The sequence below is a fragment of the Mobula hypostoma genome, chromosome 10 (genome assembly GCF_963921235.1).
Source record: "Mobula hypostoma chromosome 10, sMobHyp1.1, whole genome shotgun sequence".
In the NCBI taxonomy this organism is placed as follows: domain Eukaryota; kingdom Metazoa; phylum Chordata; class Chondrichthyes; order Myliobatiformes; family Myliobatidae; genus Mobula; species Mobula hypostoma.
This window is the reverse complement of record NC_086106.1, coordinates 117,826,270-117,848,541: the sequence shown is the minus strand read 5'-3', so window position 1 is coordinate 117,848,541 and position 22,272 is coordinate 117,826,270. Positions and strand designations below refer to the sequence as shown.

Below are 22,272 nucleotides of genomic sequence, written 5' to 3'. Positions count from 1 at the left end.
CACTGACCCTGCTCTTGGATTGTTTGTCCTATTCTGATCAGGAAGAGGCTACAGAGTACGCATGCCAGGACCACCAAAATCAGAAACAGTTACTTCCCCCAAACTGTCAGGCTAACACCTCCACCCGTTAACCCACCCCACTACTACATATACATCAGCCACTCCTCCCTACAGCCCCTTAACACACTTCACCAACACACCCACCCCACCCCCGTGCACTGCCACTTTATAGTTACTTGTACAATACGTTTTACAGGATTGCTTTTATATTTATTGAATTTTTTTTATGCTGCAACGGAACCGGAGTAACAATCATTTTGTTCTGCTTTACACTTGTGTACTGAAGAATCACAATAAACAATCTTGAATCAGAGGTGGTGGTGGAATCAGATACAATTAATACATCTAAAAAACATTTAGACAGACACTTGTACAGGAAATCGAAGGACCTGACCCTCATACAGGTAAATGGGATTACTGTACATCTGGCTTCCCAACGTTCTTTATGCCATGGACCAATACAATTAAGCAAGGGGTCAGCAGACCCCAGGGTGGGAATCCCTATTTTGATATGCTGGGCTGAAAGCCCAACTTCTCTGCAGAACAGATCAACGGCTCAGGAATAAGGTCCCACAGGGAACTGATAAAAGTTAGAGGCTAAAGCATGGATTTGGAATAAAATGGGCATAAACACAAACATGTATTTATAATGGAAACAACATTATAAAAGGTAGTGTAAAGTGCCTATTGTGCAGAGGGTAATGGATAGAGGGGGTGGGGGAGGGGGCTAACTAGAATGGTTGATCAGATTAGCCTCCTGGGAGAAAAAACATTTAAAATGATGTTTTAATAGCCCTATAACACTTTCGAGAGAAGAGCTTTTGGATGATAGCAGGCCTCTTTCTATGCGATGTTAGTTAATAACAGCAGAAGGAAAAAGTAAAGCTATGGACCACAGATGTTCCCACTTAATCATTTTTCTAATATACACCTTCAGCCTACTTTGTTAAACACTGAGCAATACTTTCAACCTTGCAGCAGTAATTTCTCACCTGTATTGCGGATTACGTGCCCACACCCCGGTTCCCACCGAGGCTCCTATGATCACCATGAGTTTCCATAGCCAGACAGGAGTAAAGACTGCCCAAAAGCTCCACAGGATGATCCCATCCAGGCGCAGTGAGAGTAAAATGGAGAACAGTAGCAGGCAGGCATAGATCAGAAATTTGCTGCAAGAGAACACAACAAATCTCGGTCAGTATGACATAGGAGCAAAATTAGACATTCGGCCCATCGAGCCTTCTCCTGTCAAGTAGTAACAATACTTGTTAGGCAGAATAATAAATGTACAAGAGCAGAAATTAAAGAAAATTAAACCGAATGAACTTTGGAGGCCATGAACAACATAGAAAAGTTACAATAATCACCCAGGAAAATTGACTTTCTACTCCACACACACTAGATTCAATAAACATAAACACAAGGGATTCTGCAGATGCAAGAAATCTAAAGCAACACACACAAACACTTGAGGAACTCAGCAGGTCAGTGTGTCTGTGTGTGTCTCTCTTCCCCTCTGTCCCCCTCAATGAAAAGCCACACACTAAGACGATCAACCAATGTGCAAAAGACAACAAATCTGTGCAATACAAAAATCAGTAAGTAGTAGTAAATAAATAATGCTGACAGCATGAGTTGTAGAGTCCCTGCAAGTGGGTCCATAGGTTGTGGAATCAGTTGGGTGAGTGAATTTAGCCGCACTGGTTCAAGAGCCTGATGGTTGTAGGGTAATAACTGTTCCTAAACCTGGTGGGTGTGGGATCCAAGGCTCCTGTACCTACCTGGTGGTAGTGGTGAGAGGAGAGCATGGCCTCAGGGTCCTTGATGGTGGATGCTACTTTCTTGTGGCTGCACACCTTATAGATGCCCTCAATGGTGGGGAGGGGCTATTCCTGTAATGGACTGACTGTATCCACCACTTTTTGTAGGTTTTTCCATTCCTGGGCATTGCTGTTTCCATACCAGGCTGTGATGCAACCAGTCTGGATGCTCCCCTCTGTGCACCTATAGAAGTTGGTCAAAGTTTTAGACGATATGCCAAATCAGTGTAAACTTCTAACACCGTAGAGGCACTGTTTTGCCTTCTTTGTAATGGCACGTGGACAAATCCTTTGATTTTTGGTCCCAGGACAAATCCTCCGATTTTTGGATAAAGGCCATGATAGTGTGCCCAGTATTGTTTAATCTCACATCCAGGGCACTTGGGCCAGACTGATCCAGATCACCTGTATTTGTAAACCATCTCATCTGCCTACTAATTTTCACAGATAAATGTGAAATGAAACAATGTCTCAGCAATTAAACAAAGAGATGCCTGTATCTATTTGTATATACATAAACAGATCTCACCATGTAAGGTTCCATGACACTTCATCGAGGGTTACAAGAACCTACGATGTACCGTCAACAGAATTACTCTATTCATGTAAAAAAAATCAGAGTCTAAGGCACTGAAGGAGAAAGTTTGGCCTATCATGTCCATGCTAGCCAAGAGCTCTCCTGAGTAATCTGGGTACCAGCACATCACATACTTCTTCAAGTCTAAAATGAAAAGATTCTGTGCGTCAAGCAGCGTTCCAGATAATGTGGAGAGTGGAATTAATCAGTATAAATGGGTGTTTGATGGTGGGTGCAGACTCACCATCTGTTTGCTGAACAGTGCTGAAGGGCTTGTTTCCATGCTCTATTTCCCTATAACTAAGACAATGACCATGAGAACCCAACCACTCTTAAGATAAAGCAAAACTGCCCTTTAAATCTTTCTCCTATCAGCCAGCAATGTCATGAAGGATCCCACCCACTGTGCTTATGAACTGCAGATTCCCACTCCCATCAGGGAGGAGGCTATGCAGCATCCACACCAGGACCATTAGACTGATAAAGTTACTTCCCCTAAGCCATTCAAGATGATCACCACCACACATTAATCCACGTCACCACTACTACATCCAGATCAGCCACTCTCTCCACGGCCTCTCAGTATCCTTCACCCCCATACACTCGCTTTACAGTTACACTCCACACCACACACCTACATGGACAGTCACTGTCCTACTGCTTCTATATGTTCTATTGCTACTTAGATTTGAAAACTCAAAGTAAATTTATTATCAAAGCACATATATATCACCATATACAGCACTGAGATTTGTTTTCTGGCAAGCATACTCAATAAATCCAATAACCATAACAGAATCAATGAAAGACTGCACCAACTTGGGCATTCAACCAGTGTACAAAAGAGAACAAACTGTGCAAACACAAAAAGAAATTATAATAATAAATAAATAAGCAATAAGTATCAAGAAAATGAGATGAATGGTCCTTGAAGGGGAGCCCATTGGTTGTGGGAACATTTCAATAACAGGACGAGTGAAGTTATCCCCTCTGGTTCAAGAGTCTGATGGCTAAGGAATAAGAACTGTTCCTGAACCCGGTGGTGTGAGTCCTGAGGCTCCTGTACCTTCTTCCTGATGGCAGCAGTGAGAAGACAGCACAACCTAGGTGATGGGGGTCCCTGATGATGGATATTGCTTTCCTGTGACAATGCTCTATGTCGTTGTGCATAATAGTGGGAGGGGACTGTGCTGTATCCACTACTTTTTGTAGGAATTTCCATACAAGTGTGTTGGTGTTTCCATGCAAAATGTCCTCTTTCCAAGAGTTACTTTGTTGCTGTATCATTTCCAGTCAAGAGTCACCTATATATAGATACCTCTGCACCTAGCACCCACTTCATGTAAATAAATCAGTCTACCTATATAAGCTAATCTAATATACATGCAGCCACACTCAAACAGTTATGTGGTCCTGATGAAGGGTCTCAGCCCAAAGCGTCAACTGTTTACTCTTTTCCATAAATGCTGTCTGGCCTGGGTTCATAGAAACATAGAAAACCTACACACAATACAGGCCCTTCAGCCCACAAAGCTGGGCCGAACATGTCCTTACCTTAGAAATTACCTAGGGTTACCCATAGCCCTCTATTTTTCTGAGCTCCATGTACCTGTCCAGGAGTCTCTTAAAAGACCCTATTGTATCCGCCTCCATCACTGTTGCCAGCAGCCCATTCCACACACTCACCACTCTCTACGTAAAAAACTTACGCCGACATCTCCTCTGTACCTACTTCCAAACACCTTAAAACTGTGCCCTCTTGTGCTAGCCATTTCAGCCCTGGGTAAAGGCCTCTGACTATCCACACGATTGATGCCTCTCATCATCTTATACACCTCCAGGTCACCTATCATCCTCCGTCGCTCCAAGGAAAAAAGGCCAAGTTCACTCAATCTATTCTCATAAGGCATGCTCCCCAATCCAGGCAACATCCTTGTAAATCTCCCCTGCACCCTTTCTATGGTTTCCACATCCTTCCTTTAGTGAGGTGACCAGAATTGAGCACAATACACCAAGTGGGGTCTGACCAGGGTCCTATATAGCTGCCAACATTACCTCTTAGCTCTTAAACTCAATCCCACGATTGATGGAAGGCCAATGCACCGTGTGTTTTCTTAACCATAGAGTCAACCTGCACAGCAGCTTTGAGTGTCCTATGGACTCAGACCCCAAGATCCCTCTGATCCTCCACACTGCCAAGAGTCTTACCATTAATACTATATTCTGCCATCATATTTGACCTACCAAAGTGAACCACCTCAAATTATTTGGGTTGTACTTCATTTGCCACTTCTCAGCCCAGTTTTACATCCTATCAATGTCCCACTGTAACTTCTGACAGCCCTCCACACTATCCACAACACACCCAACCTTTGTGTCATCAGCAAATTTACTAACCCATCCCTCCACTTCTTCATCCAGGTCATTTATAAATATCACAAAGAGTAGGGGTCAAAGAACAGATCCCTGAGACACACCACTGGTGACTGACCTCCATGCAGAATATGACTCGTCTACAACCACTATTTGCCTTCTGTGACCAAGCCAGTTCTGCATCTACAAAGCAATATCCCCTTGGAATCCATGCCTCCTTGCTTTCTCAATAAGCCTTGCATTTTGTGTGTTCCTCCAGCATTTTGTGTGTGTGCTACTTGTATGTTGTGTTTTAGAGAATTGTTTTTATATTTCTATTGTTACGTACCCCGTAACTGGGTTGCCAAACCAGCAGAAATGGATCACTCAGTTGGAGTCTGGAGTACTAGAACTAAGAAAGTTTTATTAAAGAAACAAGCAACACAGTAATCGAAAGGATAATAAATGCAACAGTTCAGTGATGATAAACACACATGTGCACAGAATTAAGATAACAGCATCAATCAAGCTCTATCGTTGTCTAGGGGTAAATGACCAATTTCAAAATGACTCAAAGTTCAGTCCAGTTTAGTAGTTCAGTTCGCAGTAATCGTTGCCATGGCGGTGGACAACGTGGGGGAAGAGAGAGATAGAATAGGAACAACTCATCATTCAGAACGGCTTCACTCACAGACCAGCAAGATGGCTCACAGACCAGCGAGATGGCTCACAAACAGCTTTTGGGCAGGTCCTTGGTGATGTCACCTGAGGTCACCGACTGTGACCCCTCCTCCAGATGCGGTCGATCCTCTGCAGTGAACCCGGCACCCAGGCAAGGGCGGACACACACCGGGTTCCCGCTGATCGTACCTTTCCACCCTTGTCGTTGTCTGGGACTTCTCACCCACTCGTGAGAAGCGCACCGCTTCCAGGGTCTCGTTACCTCGGGTGGCGTGTGTCTGTCTTAGCGAACCTGTCCCTTTTTATCCCCCTGCTGGGGTATCGCCTGTCCATCACTTCAAACAGTTCAGGGTTCAAAGGGGGGGGAGCCGCTCCAGACAGCTCTTCCTCCCACATCCCTTCATTACACATCTCCAGACGCTGCTCCATTGTTCCTTATCTCTCCTTCCCCTGAGGGCAGGTGGCAGACCAACTGCTGATGCCACTGATGCTAGCCCAGGCCAGCAAACATCTTAATTTTATGTGTATTCTCGTAACACTATTGATAGTGCTTTTATAGTTATTGTTTTTTTATGCTGCATCAGATCCAGAGTGACCATCATTTCATTCTCCTTTACACTAGTGTACCGAAGAATGACTAATCATTCTTGAATCTTATTATTTTAAATCTATGTTTGCTAGTTATTGACTTGTCTACCAAGGCAAATGGCTCTTTCATGTTCACCCTATGGAGACGTCACAATTTCATTTCATACACTACAATAAAACCCTTCTCTGTTCTAAAAACAACTCCTCATTGTCGCTGTTTCTGTACCTTTCAAAAGAATCCGCTTAAGTTTTCTCTGAAACTTGTCCAGTGATATTACACGTTTCCTGTAATGTGGGATCAGAACTTCAAGCAACACATTAGCAGCATATGCCCACTAAATCAAGACTTGAAAAGTGATAATGCTGAGATGTTCCAATATACAGTATTTACAATACCGCCATAGAACACAGTACAGCAAGTACAGCCGTTTGAACTACAATATTGTACCGATCAATATAAAAGTACTCCACAATCATTCTAACCTATACAGTCTATAAGCCACCATTTTTCTTACAATCCATTTGCCTAAGTCTCTTAAATGTTCTTATTGTATCAACCGCTACCACCACTCCTCGTGGCTGTTGAACTGAATACCCTGACTAGTGAAGGTTAATACACCATACACCTTCTTAACCACCCTATTCTCTCATCTATTGAATTGGACCTCTTCCTCCATCAATGCAAATAAAATGGAAATTGCTTAATATTTTTCTCCCCCACAGGAAAACAAAACAAGTACAATTCAGCTAATTACTACCCAATCAATCTGCTCTCAAATAACAGAGTCCTGGAAAGTTTCATCAACAATTTTTTTAAAAAATCAACAACCTGTTCACTGATAGAATTCACCATTGGACTACTGGGTTCCACATCTCATTCTAGCCAAAGAGCCACTGTCCAGATGCAAGCTTCAAGTCACTACCCTTGACACTAAGGAAACAGTTGACTTACCATGGCATAAAGGATCCTGGTGTAATTGGATGGGTGTCAGCGTGGAGACAAGTCTCTACCAAAGGAGATGTAAGGTACTCCTTTCCTCCACTAGCCTGCAGGTCACCCTTGGGCAAAGTGTAGCATCTGCTTAGCCGCCCCCCCCCCCCAAAATCAAGGTCATGTGAAGGCATGGGAGCAGATAGTGGATAGTTATATGAGCAACTAATGTATATCACAAATCCTGGTTATGTGACCACTGCAGACAATCTCTGAAGAGTCACCCATCTTGTAAAAACACTGCCCAGAAAGCAATGGCAAACCACTTCTGCAGAGAAAGTTGCCAAGAACAATCATGGTCATGAGACTGCGATCGCCTACATCATATGACACGGCACAAAATGATGATGGTGGTGATGATGTAACTGGTGAATGAGAATCAAATGGAAAACACTTCACTGTTGGGGCCATATGGTGCACACAAAAATGCCTTATAAAACCTCAGCAATACATCCTTGCTTTTAAATTCTAGTCCTCTCAAAGTGAATGCTAACATTACATTTACCTTCCTCACCACAGACTCAACCTGTAAATTAATCCTGCATGAAGATTCCCAAGTCCCTTTGCGCCTTGGATTTTTGAATTTTCTCATTTGGAAAAAAAGGTCTATACTTTAATTCTTTCTACCAAAGTGCACGACCATACACCCCCTGACACTGTATTTGATGAGCCACCTCTTTGTCTATTCTCCTAATCTCAGTCCCTCTGCAGCCTCCCTGTTTCCTCAAAACGACCTGCCCCTCCACCCATCTTTGTATCATTTGTAAGCCTGGCCAGAAAGCCATCAATTCTAGTCATAGTCATAGTCATACTTTATTGATCCCAGGCGAAAATTGGTTTTCGTTACAGTTGCACCATAAATAGTAATAGAACCACAATTAGTTAAATAGTAATATGTAAATTATGCCAGTAAATTATGAAATAAGTCAAGGACCAGCCTATCGGCACAGGGTGTCTGACCCTCCAAGGGAGGAGTTGTAAAGTTTGATGGCCACAGGCAGGAGTGACTTCCTATGACACTCTGTGGAGGAATGAGTCTCTGGCTGAATGTACTCCTGTGCCCACCCAGTACATTATGTAGTGGATGGGAGACATTGACCAAGATGGCATGCAACTTAGACAGCATCCTCTTTTCAGACACCACCGTCAGAGAGTCTAGTTCCATCCCCACAACATCACTGGCCTTTCGAATAAGTTTGTTGATTCTGTTGGTGTCTGCCACCCTCAGCCTGCTGCCCCAGCACACAACAACAAACATGATAGCACTGGCCACCACAGATTCGTAGAACATCCTCAGCATTGTCCGGCAGATGTTAAAGGACCTCAGTCTCCTCAGGAAATAGAGACGGCTCTGACCCTTCTTGTAGACAGCCTCAGTGTTCTTTGACCAGTCCAGTTTATTGTCAATACGTATCCCCGGGTATCTGTAATCCTCCACCATGTCCACACTAACCCTCTGGATGGAAACAGGGGTCACCGGTACCTTAGCTCTCCTCAGGTCTACCACCAGCTCCTTAGTCTTTTTCACATTAAGCTGTAGATAATTCTGCTCACACCATGTGACAAAGTTTCCTACAGTAGCCCTGTACTCGACCTCATCTCCCTTGCTGATACATCCAACTATGGCAGAGTCATCCGAAAACTTCTGAAGATGACAAGACTCTGTGCAGTAGTTGAAGTCTGATGTGTAAACGGTGAAGAGAAAGGGAGACAAGACAGTCCCCTGTGGAGCCCCAGTGCTGCTGATCACTCTGTCGGACACACAGTGTTGCAAGCACATGTACTGTGGTCTGCCAGTCAGGTAATCAAGAATCCATGTTACCAGGGAAGCATCCACCTGCATTGCTGTCAGCTTCTCCCCCAGCAGAGCAGGGCGGATGGTGTTGAACGCACTGGAGAAGTCAAAAAACATGACCCTCACAGTGCTCGCTGGCTTGTCCAGGTGGGCGTAAACACAGTTCAGCAGGTAGACGATGGCATCCTCAACTCCTAGTTGGGGCTGGTAGGCGAACTGGAGGGGATCTAAATCTAAATTCTGTGATCCAAATCATTGACATTAAACAAAAAAAACAGTCCCAACACCGAACCCTGTGGAACACCACTAGTTACCGGCAGCCATCCAGAAAAGGCTACCTTTATTCCCATTCTTTGCCTCCTGCTCTATCGATGCTAGTATCCTTCCTGTAATACCACAGGCTCTCATCTTGCCAAGCAGCCTCATATGCAGTACCTTGTCAAAGGCCTTCTAAAACTCCAAGTAAACTACATCTACCAATTCTCCTTTGTCTATCCTGCTTGTTATTTCCTCAAAGAAATCCAACAGATTTGTCAAACAGAATTTTCCTTTAAGGAAACCATGCTGACTTTGCCCTATTTTATCAAATGCCTCCAAATACCCCGAAACCTCATTCTTAACAATCGACTCTAACATCTTCCCAACCACTGAGATCAGGCTAACTGGCATATAATTTCCTTTCTTCTGCCTCTCTCCCTTCTTGAAGAGTGAAGTAACATTTGCAATTTTCCAATCCTCCAGAACCATGCCAGAATCCATTGATTCTTGAAAGATCATTACTGATGCCTCCACAATCTTTTCAGAACCCTGTGGTGTAGTCCATCTGGTCCAGATGACCTATTCACCTTCACACCTTACAGCTTCCCAAGCACCTTCTCCTTAATAATAGTAGCTGCACTCACTTCTGCCCTGACACTCTCAAACTTCCAGAATACTGGTAGCATATTCCACAGTGAAGACTGATGCAAAATACTTCATTCAGTTCATCCATCAATTCCTTGCCCCCACATTACTACCCCTCCAGCATTATTTTCCAGCGTCCAATATCGACTCTCACCTCTCTTTTACTCTTTATATATCTGAAAAAACTTTTGGTATCCTCTTTGATATTATTGACTAGCTTATGTCCATATTAAATTAATGGCTTTTTTAATTGCCTTCTGTTGGTTTTTAAAAGCTTTAATCCTCTTCACTTCCAATTAATTTTTGCTCTATAATATGCCCTCTCTTTTGCTTTTACGTTGGCTTTGACTTCCCTTGTCAGCCACAGCTGTGTCCTCCTGCCTTTAGAATACTTCCTTGAGATGTACCTGTCCTGTGCCTTCCTATCGCTCCCAGAAACTCCAGCCATTGTTGCTCTGCCATTATCCCTGCTTTTGTCATCTTCCAATCAACTTTCTGCTGCTCTCCTCTCATGCTCATGTAATCCCCTTTACTCCACTATAATACCGTGAAGACAGACTCCGGTGGATTGAGTGGACGAGACCAATGGAAGGTCCAACGGTCAGGAAGGCGGTCTCTGCAAGCGTTGTGGAACGTGTAGAGCAGGACAAGACACAGAAGACATCCTGGTCATCCACTGCACCTAGTCCCATCTCCAGCCGTCTAGACTGTCTTGCCACTGGATCCAGATGGGAATTGGGAAGAGAGAGTGAGGCTGACGCTGTGCAACTCTCCCTCACTTAAATCCAAATCACGCGTTAGTCTCGACACCATCATAATGGTGTCGAGGTCCTCATCGACGTCAATGATGGACGAACAACTATAATACTAATATATCCAACTTTAGCTTCTCCCTCTCACATTGCAAGGTGAATTCTATCATATTACGATTACTGTCTCCTGAGGGGTCCTTTACCTTAAGCTCTCTAATCAAATCTGGTTCATTACACAACATCCAATCCAGAATTGCTGTTCCCCAAGTGGGCTCAACCAGAAGTTGTTCTAAAAAGCCATCTTGTAGGCATTCTACAAATTCACTCTCTTGAAATCCAACACCAACCTGATTTTCCCAGTATATCTGCATATTGAAATACCCAATAACTAACATAACATTGCTCTTTTGACATGCCTTTTCTATCTCCAGTTGTAATTTCTAGCCCACATTCTGTCTACTATTCAGAGGCCTGTATATAACTCACATCAGCGTCTTTTTACCCTTGCAGTTTCTTAACTCTACCCACAATGAGTCAGCCATGCATTCAGCTGCCAAAGCATCTTATTCTTATCCTCACTGGCACAAGGCACAGGCAGCAACCCAGAGATTACTACCCTGGATGCCCTGCTTTACAGCTTTCTACCTAGCCCCATTAACTCTCTCTTCAGGAGCTCCTTTTTCCTACGTATATCATTTGCAATGTTCTGGACCCAATCTGAGATGTCCTTGACCCTGGCATCTGGGAGGCAACATACCACCCTGATGTCCTTATGCATCTACAGAATTTCATGTCTACTGCTTTAACGGGAGGAGGGAGGAGAAGATGGCGGCACGCCTGCATGTGCGCAGCCCTCCCGTGAAAAATGATATCGTACCTGTTAAATAGGGGCTGTGGACAATTCTGATTTGATGGAGAATGGACGTGAAAGCACAGAGAAACATCTGGAGAAATTTCTGAAACGTCCATTCGCTGTTGTCGTTACTGTGTGGTCGGGAACCTTTTGGAGGATAGGCCTCAAAATCCCCAGCCTTGCCTGCTTTTGGCGACCGAGAAGGAGGTCGAATCGTTCGGACAGAGATGGCGCTCAATACTCGGTGTCGGAGAGCTGATCAGAGCTCAAAGTTTTCAGATGACTCAGAGTCAGATTGTGGTCGGCATGGCAGGGAAAGTTTTTCTTCCTTCTCCCGTCTGCATGCGATGTGGGACATTTGAGAAACTTTGAACCTTACTGTGCTCATGGACTTCTTCATCAAGTTATGGTATTGTTTCACTGTTTGTAACTATATGTTATAATTATGTGGTTTTGTCAGGTTTTTCAGTCTTGGTTTGTCCTGTGTTTTGTGATATCACACCGGAGGAAATAATGTATCATTTCTTAATGCATGCATTACTAAATGACAATAAAAGAGGACTACGTGTCTTCATAATCATAATTATGGAATCCCCTATCACAACTGCAGCCTTCTTTTCCGACCCCCCCCCCACTCCCTTTCTAAGCCACAGCATCGGCGCCAGAGACCCGGTCACTATGGCTTCCCCTAGTAAAGGCTGATTTATACTTGTGCGTACGGGCTAGACCGTAGCCTATGCCATAGATCTGATTTATACTTTTGCGTAGCCCTACGCTGTAGCGAGCATGCGTAGTTGTGTCTGCGTCGCTCAGCAATTCACCGCCAAAACGCTAGTTGGCGGTGGGGTTTCTATGCCACTGTGTTGAGTTTCTTCGTGAGAGACCTGGACGAGGAAATGCATTTCAAATATTTTCGGATGTCAGCAGGTAGATTTGACGATTTGGTTCATCGTCTCCAAACATTTACTTCGCATCAGTGTACAGACATGGCGGAGAAAAGCAACTGGAAATGTGATACTACCAAGCAGACCAATCACAGTTGTTGTGGTCAGCATCGTCGCGAAGCGAGTTACATTTTTGGGGAGATGCATGTCACCCTACGGCGTAGGGTACGCAGTATCTACAGCATACATTTGATGCACAAGTATAACTCAGCCTTAAGTCATCACCCTCGGTATCCAAAGCAGTATACTTATTACTGAGGGGAATCGCCACAGGGGTACTCTGTACTGGCTGCCCACTTCCTATCCCTCTCCTTACAGTCACCAAGGTGCCTACCTCCCGCAACTTCAGGATGACTACCTCCCCTGTACCTCCTAGCTACCATTTCCTCAGTTTCCCGTATGAGTCAAAGGTCATCGAGGTGCAGCTCAGTGCAACTGGTGTAGATGTCATTATCCAGGAGGCTGGATGTCTCCCAGAATTCCCACATCTCATACAAAGGACACAACACAGCCCCAGGGGCAATTCTCACTGCTCTATGTACTACCAGAGAAAGAATGAAGAAGAAACGTATCAGATATTTACCCTGCCCAAGCCTGTTGAGTCAAAGCCTCCCCACTCTAACACTGGTCCAGCCCAACAACTGCCGTTCCACTTGTCCCTGTCTTATTTTTTATTTGCCCTCGCTAATGAATCGCAATTTGATTGGGCTGTCAAAAAACTGCTGAAAGCCACAAACTCTCCTTTTTAAATTTCTCTCCTTGACCTGTGGGTCACCTCTTCTCTCATTCCTAAGTTGATTGGGCAGCTGGAAAAATGACAGCTAAATCACTAAGATAGAGAACAATATTGTGTTCTTTATCTCAGAGTCTTTTATATATGCTGCATTGGATCTGGATTAACAATCATTTTGTTCTCCTTTATATTTGTGTAACCCTAGATTACATCTGGTCCTTGGTAGGGAAAGCCTGCACATACCTGGTGTAGTGATTCGTGATGACTAAGATATTCACCATGTTGCTGGTATCACGTTCTATTGACAGGAAATCCATACACACCAGGTCCAGGGACCCCACAGCCTGCAGGTGGGACAAAGGAGCTGCCCATGTAAGCAGCGTCTTCTGTCGTATGCAGTGAATGCACGACTTGCAGTATTCTTCGACCTCCGACTTCCAGTCTCTGAGCAATTCACAGGTCTTTTCAATGCCCAAATGTCCAGAATCATCATGAAGTGACTTCAACACTATCCTCCGATACTTCTCCGACAGAGCCAGCTGGGAGTGCTGAGGTCAGTCCGGAGGTGACATGATCCTGTATAGGATCTGGTTCCGCAACTCCAACCGGGGCCATTCTCTCAGTAATAGGGGCACCATGGTATGTTTCGTCTTCTCCACCTGAGCCACGTCTCCCTTCTGGACTGCTGACCAAATAGTACCGATGCCCAGGTCATCTCGCTGAGCAGCTGCCACTTCCCCAGAACTCAATTCCAGCAACTGATTTGTCCTCAGAGCAGTCAGGTTATAGTAAACTTGTGGAATGGCGTCATCAGAAGCTCCCAATTGATGTACCACTCGATCCTGCCCCTGCCTTCTGTCAGCCTTCACCATGATGGCAAACTGGCACATGGCTTTTACTCCCAGAGCATGCAAGCTCTCTCACTCTTCATTCCTGTCCAGCCCCTCATGTGCCCGTTGGGACAAAGCATCCTCATCAATGTTCCTGCTTCCCAGCTGGTACTTCAGGCTGAAATCATAGGCAGACAAAGCCCCGCTGGCCTGTGGCATCCAATTTCGTCGAGGTTAGGATATATGTTAGGGGATTGTTGTCCGTCCTCACCTCAAACTTGACACCATAGAGGTAATCGCTCAGCTTATCCACCACAGCCCATCTCAACGGCAGAAACTCCAATTTATGTAAGGGATAGTTTTTCCTCAGAGGGCGACAGACTCTGGCTGACAAATGCAACGGGTCTCAACCTGGTGCCCTGATCCTATTACAGGACGTCCCCTACGCCCCGTGGCTGGCATCCGTATGCAGTACATACAGCAAGCGGGGGTCCGCAAAAGCCAGCACCAGCATCCCGGTCAGCAGCTCCTTCAACGACTAAAAGGCCTCTTCACATTTTGCATCCCACCTCAGCTGAAAAGGCTCCAACAGGCTAAGATACTCTTTATCCTCCTCTCCTTCCCCCCCACCGTTCTTCCCCAAGGGAGGGAAATAACACAGAAGCTGATTCAATGGGTGACTCACTTTCACATAGCCCTTCACGAACCTCCAATAGTAACCACAGAGCGCTCACAATCTGGGGTCTTGGCCAAGTGGTAACCACCTCTACTTTAGCTGGATCTGTAGCTACTCCATCCCGTGACATTATGTGCCCAACATAGCTAACAGACATCTTGCAGAACTGGCATTTGTCCAGAGAAAGTTTTAACCCTCCAGCTTTCAGGCAGCCCAGCACCTTCACTAGCCTCGCTTCGTTCTTTCAAGGTGGACCAAAACACTATGAGGTCATCCAGATACATCAATACCTCAAGCAAGTTCATATCTCCCACCCTCTTCTCCATGAACCGCTGGAAGGTTGCAGGTGCTCCCAATATGCCCTGGGGCATCGTTTCAAATTTGAAGAATCCCAGGGGACATATGAATGCCGTCTTCTCTTTGTCAGCCTCCCTCATGGGGATCTGGTAACATCCACTCCTCAAATCCAGCACACTGAACCACTACGCACCACTCAGACAGGCCAGCACATCTTCAATCCTCAGAACTGTATACTGGTCAGGGATGGTGCGCCTGTTCAGAGTTCTATAGTCCACAACATATCTGTACTTTCCCATTCTTCTATCTGGCCACTACTATTGGAGACGCATAGGGGTTTTGGGACTCGGTGATGATCCCAGCTTCCTTCAACTTACACAAATGCTGCCGAACGTCTTCCACCTCTGCAGGAGCCAGTCACCGCAACCTCTCTCTGAGCGGGGTGTCCTTGGTCACCTGGGTAGCGTGACGAGTGCTCTTGGAACAACCCACATCAAACTCGTCAGCAGAAAAGACACCTCCCACCTTCAACATCTTTTCTACCAACCTCCTCTCTGCCAACTTCCTCTTCCAACCCACAGGAACCGGGGAGTCCCCGAAGTTGAATGACTCTGCAGTCAACTGTACCCCCTTTTCCAATAGTTTCTCCCCGGCTTGTCTCACAGGGACACCAGACATTACTGTCACCAGGAACAGATACAACAGGGGCATCCCCCGCCTGAAGGTGACCTCCCTCTTCATAGTGTTCCTGACAATCACTGCCATCCTGCTCGCCTGTACAACTCAGGGCTTCTGCAGTTTGGCCTCACCAGTACCCCTGCAGGAAATCCTGACACTGCCTCATGGTCTTGCAGAGCGCCCACTAAGAGGGCCTCACCCTCAGGTACTCCAGGAAATTTGGTGGTCCCCATCACCCTCGCTACTTCCCCGGACCATAACACTATTGGCTTCGACTGGGTAAACCACACAGTGCCTCGTCTAAAGTCGCCCAATGCAGCCACGCACTTCCTCAAAAGCAGCTCGAAACACCGGGTGCATGGACAATGTTCCCAGAAAGCTCTCCCCAGCCTTCTCCTGACATGTTCTGAAACCACACCATGGGCTCCATTGGGCTTCCTGTTGGGCCAAAGGATTTTCCAATGTTTTCATGTAATCGACAGCTGTAGCTACCGGATACTGTAACCTGACGGCTCTCACAAAGTCAGCAGCCCGCCCACTCAAACTCTCAACCAATCTCTGTCGCTTTATGTCATCAGAGCACTGCCACTCATCCAACAACTGAGAGGTCCGCTCCGCCCAAGTCTCATACTCCTCTTCCCCTTTAGGGGTGGGTGTTATTCTAGAGAATAGGTGGAGCCTACCACAGCTGGGACTTTGAACCTCGGCATTTTTCCATTTATTCGCCAGAGTAAGGGCGGATACTACCTCAGAATTCTCACTCTTCACTGGGGACGTGGACTAATTAGACATTCCAAATCCGACCACTCCTTCCCTTCACTCCTCAGAAACAATAGAACCCTGTCTTTCAAATCTCCGCCCCCAGCTACAGGAAACTCGACTTGTGATTCGGCCTGCCCCACTGCGTCAGCACTGGTCTGCATTAAAATGACAACTGAACCTGCCATTTTATCAAACCTCTGCCCACAATCGCAGCTTTAATAGTACTTACAGGTGAATTAACAATTCATTCGGTGTACGAATATCTACCCGCTGGTACAATGCTCAGGGTAATCACACAGCACCAACAAAATCAATCCCAGATGAGCCCCCGCATTTGTAACCCTAGATTCAGCTAGCGGCTTAATCTAGGGGAAGACAGCCTCCAGCTCGGCCAAACTTAAGAAATCTTGTTTGGGTGGAGGCTGCGCGATGTGTCCCCTGTTACCAATCAGTACCACCAAATAACAAACAGTACACTATATGTGATTAAACGATTGAGCTTTATAGTTCTTAATTTGACTATAGGGTTAGTAAAGAAAACAAAAAAGAAAAAAGGTCCATTCTCATGAAACAGTCAAATGAGCAACATTGGAGTTCACTGTTTTCCCGTCTGTTCATTCTCCATCAATTTTCTCCCCGGGCGTCAACTACAGACCCCAATCCAAGTCCACTCTGTCTTACAGTCTATAACGTCCCCATTCTGGCATCTTCTCTCTCCATCTACCGCCAAACAAAAGACCGCAAAACCTTCTCTCAGGCCCACAAGAAAAAAAACATCTCCCCTCATTGGCCAGCACACATTCCAAAGCCCCCGTTATCTCTAGTCATAACCCAAACACTGCACTACAGAGAAACCATTTCATCTGCAGGGAAACCTTTCCCAGGTTGTTACACTTGTGTACTGGAAATGACATTAAACAATCTTGAACCTTATGCCTGCACATGGCAAGACCTGGAAAACATTCATAGGCTGAGAAATCACACTGACATCACACATCCCAGTCAGCAGCCATTCCCAAGACAAAGAAGTCTACCCCTTCCCACTGACCATCAATGTCATTACCCATCAATATCCTGGGAGTCACCAACAACCAGAAACTTAACTAGATCAACCACACAAATAACATGACTACACAAATTGGACAGAGGCTAGGTATCCTGAAGTGAATGACCTATCTTCTGACTCTCCAAGCCTTTCCACCATCTACAAGATTTACCTCACATTCACGATTTGCTCTCCATGTTTTTAGATTTTTCAACATACAGCTTGGCAACAGACTGTTCGAGGCCAATGAGTGTGTGCTGCCAATTAAATTTATGTGACCAATTAACCTATTAACCTTATGTGACCAATTAACCTACTAACCTTATGTGACCAATTAACCTACTAACCTGTCCATCTTTGGCAAGTGGGAGGAAACCAAAGGTCCTTCAAGAACCCCACTTAGTCACAGGGAGAAGGTACAAACTCTTTAACAGACAGTGGCAGAGTTGAACCCTGCTTACTGGTTCTGTAACAGCATCACGCCACCATGCTGCCTTGCTGGATGTTTCACTGCAACAACACTCGAGCTCAAAACCATCATAAACAAAAGAGATTCTTCAGATGCTGGAAATCCAGAGACACACGCCATGCACAGGTCAGCGAAACATCTCTGGAGAGGAACAAACAGTCAACATTTCAGGCTGAGACCCTTCATCAGGACTTCCTTAACTGGTTCCTCTTTCCTCTCCATAGATCAAGTTCAAGTTTAATTATTTAACTATATATGAACACCCATGAATACAGCCAAATGAAAAAGCGTTCCTTTGGGGACAGAATGCAAAACACAGTACGAACAGTCATACACAGCGCAAGGCACATATAGCACACATAATTATGATAGCAGTAAAACACTTGAGTCACAATAAGATAATAATATAGCCCAAGACCCTGAGTGTCATGTCCTGTAGATTGAAGGTGCATGGGATGTTGTCAGCGGCAGTCTGATAATCATATGCTAGCGCAGCCACAGAACACAATCCAGCTTGTCTTCCACCAAGCCAACACCGGAGAGCAGCACCAATGGGAAAGGCCAGCCCCCAACCCAGTATGGATGAGCGTTTCACTGCCTCCAGCGTCTCCTCTCCTGGGTAGCTGCAAAAGGTGACCCCACAGCATGAGGGTCTGGTCCGTACCACAGCTCCTGCGCCGTCAGTCTTACCAATGAACTAGTGAACCGGACTACCAGTGTCCAACAGGATCTTGCAGTTATCCTGTTCATAACTTTGGAAAATTAATAAAAGGATTGAAAAAGAAAAAGAAAGTATCTTGCAATCACAAGAAAAATATCCAAGACAGTCACTTGCACCGTTTGTTAAACTGCGCACGGCCTCCAATGCCTTCCTGTAGCAGACGGCAACACGGTCCACAGCAAGACCAGTTCCTCCGCTATCAAGCAATTTGCTGATAGGGTAGACCTGCAGTAGCTGATGTTCATAATATGCAGCAGTGTCTCATGATCGTAAAAAAAAAATGTAAAGGATAACAATTGCACCTTTCGTAGGAGCTGGAAGATACTGCCTGACTTACTGAGTACCTCCACCATTTTGTGTGTGTGTGTGTGTGTGTGTGTGTGTGTGTGTGTGTGTGTGTGTGTGTGTGTGTGTGTGTGTGTGTGTGTGTGTGTGTGTGTGTGTGTGTGTGTGTGTGTGTGTGTGTGTGTTACTCACGTCAGCCACCATTCTAAGCACTGAGCTCCTCCACCACCGGTGCAGTGGCTGCCATATAAGATCATAGGACACAGGAGCAGAATTAGACCATTCCTGCATCAAGTCTGCTCTGCCACTGCATCATGGTTGACTATGCCTCTAAACCCCATTCTCCTGCCTTCTCCCCATAACCTTTGACACCCTCATTAATCAAGAAACTATTAATCTCCAATTTAAATATACCCAATGTCTTGGCCTCCACAGCCGTCTGTGGCAATTAATTCCACAGATTCTTCTTCATCTCTTTTCTAAAGGACAATTCTGATTTGATGAATACAGAGTGAAAGCACAGAGGAATATCTGGAGAAATTTCTGAAACGCAAGTTCACTGCTGTTGTTACTGCACGATCGAGAGTCTTCCGGAGGGAAGGCCTCAAAATCCCCAACTTTGCCTGCTGTTGGCGACCAAGATTGAGGTCGAATCGTTCGCATAGAGATGGTGCTCGGTACTTGGTGTCGGAGAGCTGATAGGAGGCTCGAAGTTTTCAGACGACTCAGTCGGACTGTGGTCAGGCATGGCAGGCAGAGTTTTTCTTCCTTCTCCCATCTGCGTGAGATGTGGGACTTTTGAGAGACTTTTAACTTTTTACTGTGCTCATGGACTGTTCTTCATCAAGTTATGGTATTGTTGCACTGTTTGTAACTATATGTTATAATTATGTGGCTTTGTTAGTTTTTTCAGTCTTGGTCTGTCCTGTGTTTTGTGATATCACACTAGAGGAAATATTGTATCATTTCTTAATGCATGCATTACTAAATGACAATAAAAGAGGACTGCGTGTCTTCATAATCTAAAGGGACATTTTTCTATTCTGAGGCTGTGCCCTCTGGTCTTAAACTCCCTCACTATAGCAAATATCCTCTCCAAGTCCACTTTGTAAAATACATTGCTGTTCCTTACGCAGGCTATTCCGACTGCATTGCTGAATCTCAGAGCTAGGGTGGCCACCATAATGTAACGCCATCACCAACAAGTTTTCATCCTAATAAACATACCATTCTGATTCCGAAATATTTCACAGCCCCTCCGTTGTCACCAAATTCTGGAATTCCCCGATTCCCTGCACAATTACCATGTGGCAGCAGTTTATTAATTGAGATACAGTGTGGAACAGGCCCTTCCAGCCCAATGAGCCACACCGCTCAGCGACCATACCCTAATCACGAGGCAATTTACAATGACCAATTAACCTACTAATTGGTATGTCTTTGGAGTATGGGAGGAAATCAGCGCACCCGGAGGAAACCCAATGCGGTCCTGGGGTGAACGTACAAACTCCTTACAGGGGACGCCAGGATTGAACGCCAAATTCCAGTGCCGAGCTGTAATAGCGACGTGCTAACCATTACACTACCACTCACTAGCCCCTCCTCAGCAATTATGAATTGGCAATACAGATTGGCTTATTAATGAATAAAGAAATTAGCTAAACACATAAATACCATACACAAATAAAAGCAAAATCCTGAATTAAAAACAGAGAAAAGTATTAGGGATATGCCCCCAGATTTAATGTTCATTCAAGTGTACTGGCAGAGAACAAAAATGCAAGAGCCAGCACTCACATGTATCATTTATTACTGGTTTGTAAAGGCCCTTGGCTCAATGGGTATACTCTGTCCTCAGTTAACAGATCATTGGTATAAGCCCCACGAGCTCATTATTAGTCAGTGCAGTATCTGGGAAGTCACAGAGCACAGAAACTGGCTCTAATGCCCGCTGTGTCCGTGCCGACCATTGAAAACCCACCCACACTAATCTCATTTTTGCTTGGCTATTTGAGAGAGCAGTTAAAACTGAACCACATCACTAGACGACTGCCATCTGATATAACAAGGTCAGGTCCCCTGTCCCCCCCCCCCAGCAACCCCAAACCTAGGACATTATTGAATCAAATGGCTTCTCACAAGACAATCTGGCAGTTTTCCAATCATTTGTTGCAGATTTATTTATATAATCAAATTAAAATACCCAACTACTCTGGTTAGATTTCAACTAGGTCTATGAATTATATTGACTAAATAATATAGAACATATACTACAAGGACCATATGAATTATATGCCACATCTCAGTACTCTGTGGCCTTGTCTGTGTGTAGTTTTGATTCTATTGTATTTTTGTTCTACTGTGAATGCCTGCAGGAAAATGAATATCAGGGTGGTATATGATGACATATACGCACTTTGATTATAAATTTACTTTGACTCTGCATTCGTTACCCTGGTCGCAATCCGGAAATCATACCCGCTTTGTCTACTGGAAAACGTAAATCTTTGAGGAATTCTGGAAAACTTAAATTCGCCAATTATGTCCTAATAAACTCAATGCGACATTTAAAAAGACATATAAAACTTCATCTGCGTTACAAATCGCGTGATTGCATTCTGGATCGCACTGAATCTCTGTTGCAGGATTTGGCTAAAATGCAAAATGTACAACCCTGCAATGTATTTCTCATTTTACGCCTGTTTTCTGTTGGACAGTTGAACGTTTGCAACCAATTATTCCTTTCCTGATTGCATTAATCCAATGAAGTGCAGGAAAACCCGCAGGCATTACGCAGCACAGCCCGGGCTGCCGCAGTAATTGGCTCCGAGGCTTCAGTCGCATAGCTGAGGCCTTCTTTCCGCACACACCCCCCACCCTCCCCAGCCAGCACCGGCCACGGTGTTTCCTCCCTCCCTCCCTCCCCTCGAAGACAATCCCCGTATCTCAGAAGAAACTGGACTTTACCTAGGATTAAAGTCCTGGAAAAGCCCACGAAGATTCATTGCTGCGCGAGAACCAAAACCATCGACCTACTACCGGCTCTTCCTCCTCTCCTTCCCCGGCTGCGGCTTTGGGTAGGCGGGGTTACCCACAGCCTCGCCCCCTGGTGCGGGAGATGCCAATCAAACCTCCCCCTCTCCATCCGTATGATGATGACCTGGTGCTAATGGCTGCAGGAAGAAAACATCAAACAATGTCCTGGTCCAGCTCCGGAAGAGCTTATTTCCGACGTAAGAAATACAAGCAGCCCTCGCCTGCTCTGCTGTTCAATAGTCGACGTTTCGGTCCGAGACCCTTCAGCAGGAATAGAAGAGTCTCAGCCCCAAACGTCGACTGTGCTCCTTTCGGTAGATGCTACCTGGCCTGCTGAGTTCCTCCTGCATTTTGTGTGTGTTGGTTGGATTTTCTCTTGTCTGCTGTTCAATAAGTTAGAATCGGGCCATTCACGCCATTGAAT

At 45.2% G+C, this 22,272-nt stretch overlaps 1 protein-coding gene across 2 annotated transcripts in view; it reads right to left on the bottom strand.

Moving 5' to 3' along the window:
- The window catches only part of tmem185 (transmembrane protein 185), a 38,501-nt gene extending 16,579 nt beyond the window's left edge, over positions 1-21,922 (bottom strand). The window contains exons 1-2 of one of the 2 annotated variants that reach the window (XM_063061102.1): positions 21,780-21,922; positions 1,053-1,229 (exon numbers count right to left, since the gene is read on the bottom strand). In XM_063061102.1, coding sequence (XP_062917172.1) covers positions 1,053-1,229; positions 21,780-21,817 — 215 coding nt within the window. In that variant the 5' untranslated portion in view covers positions 21,818-21,922. Of the gene's footprint in view, positions 1-1,052; positions 1,230-1,841; positions 1,964-21,779 lie in introns of those variants that run through there. The other variant, XM_063061104.1, reaches the window with a different exon arrangement.
- Positions 21,923-22,272: the final 350 nt, after the last annotated feature.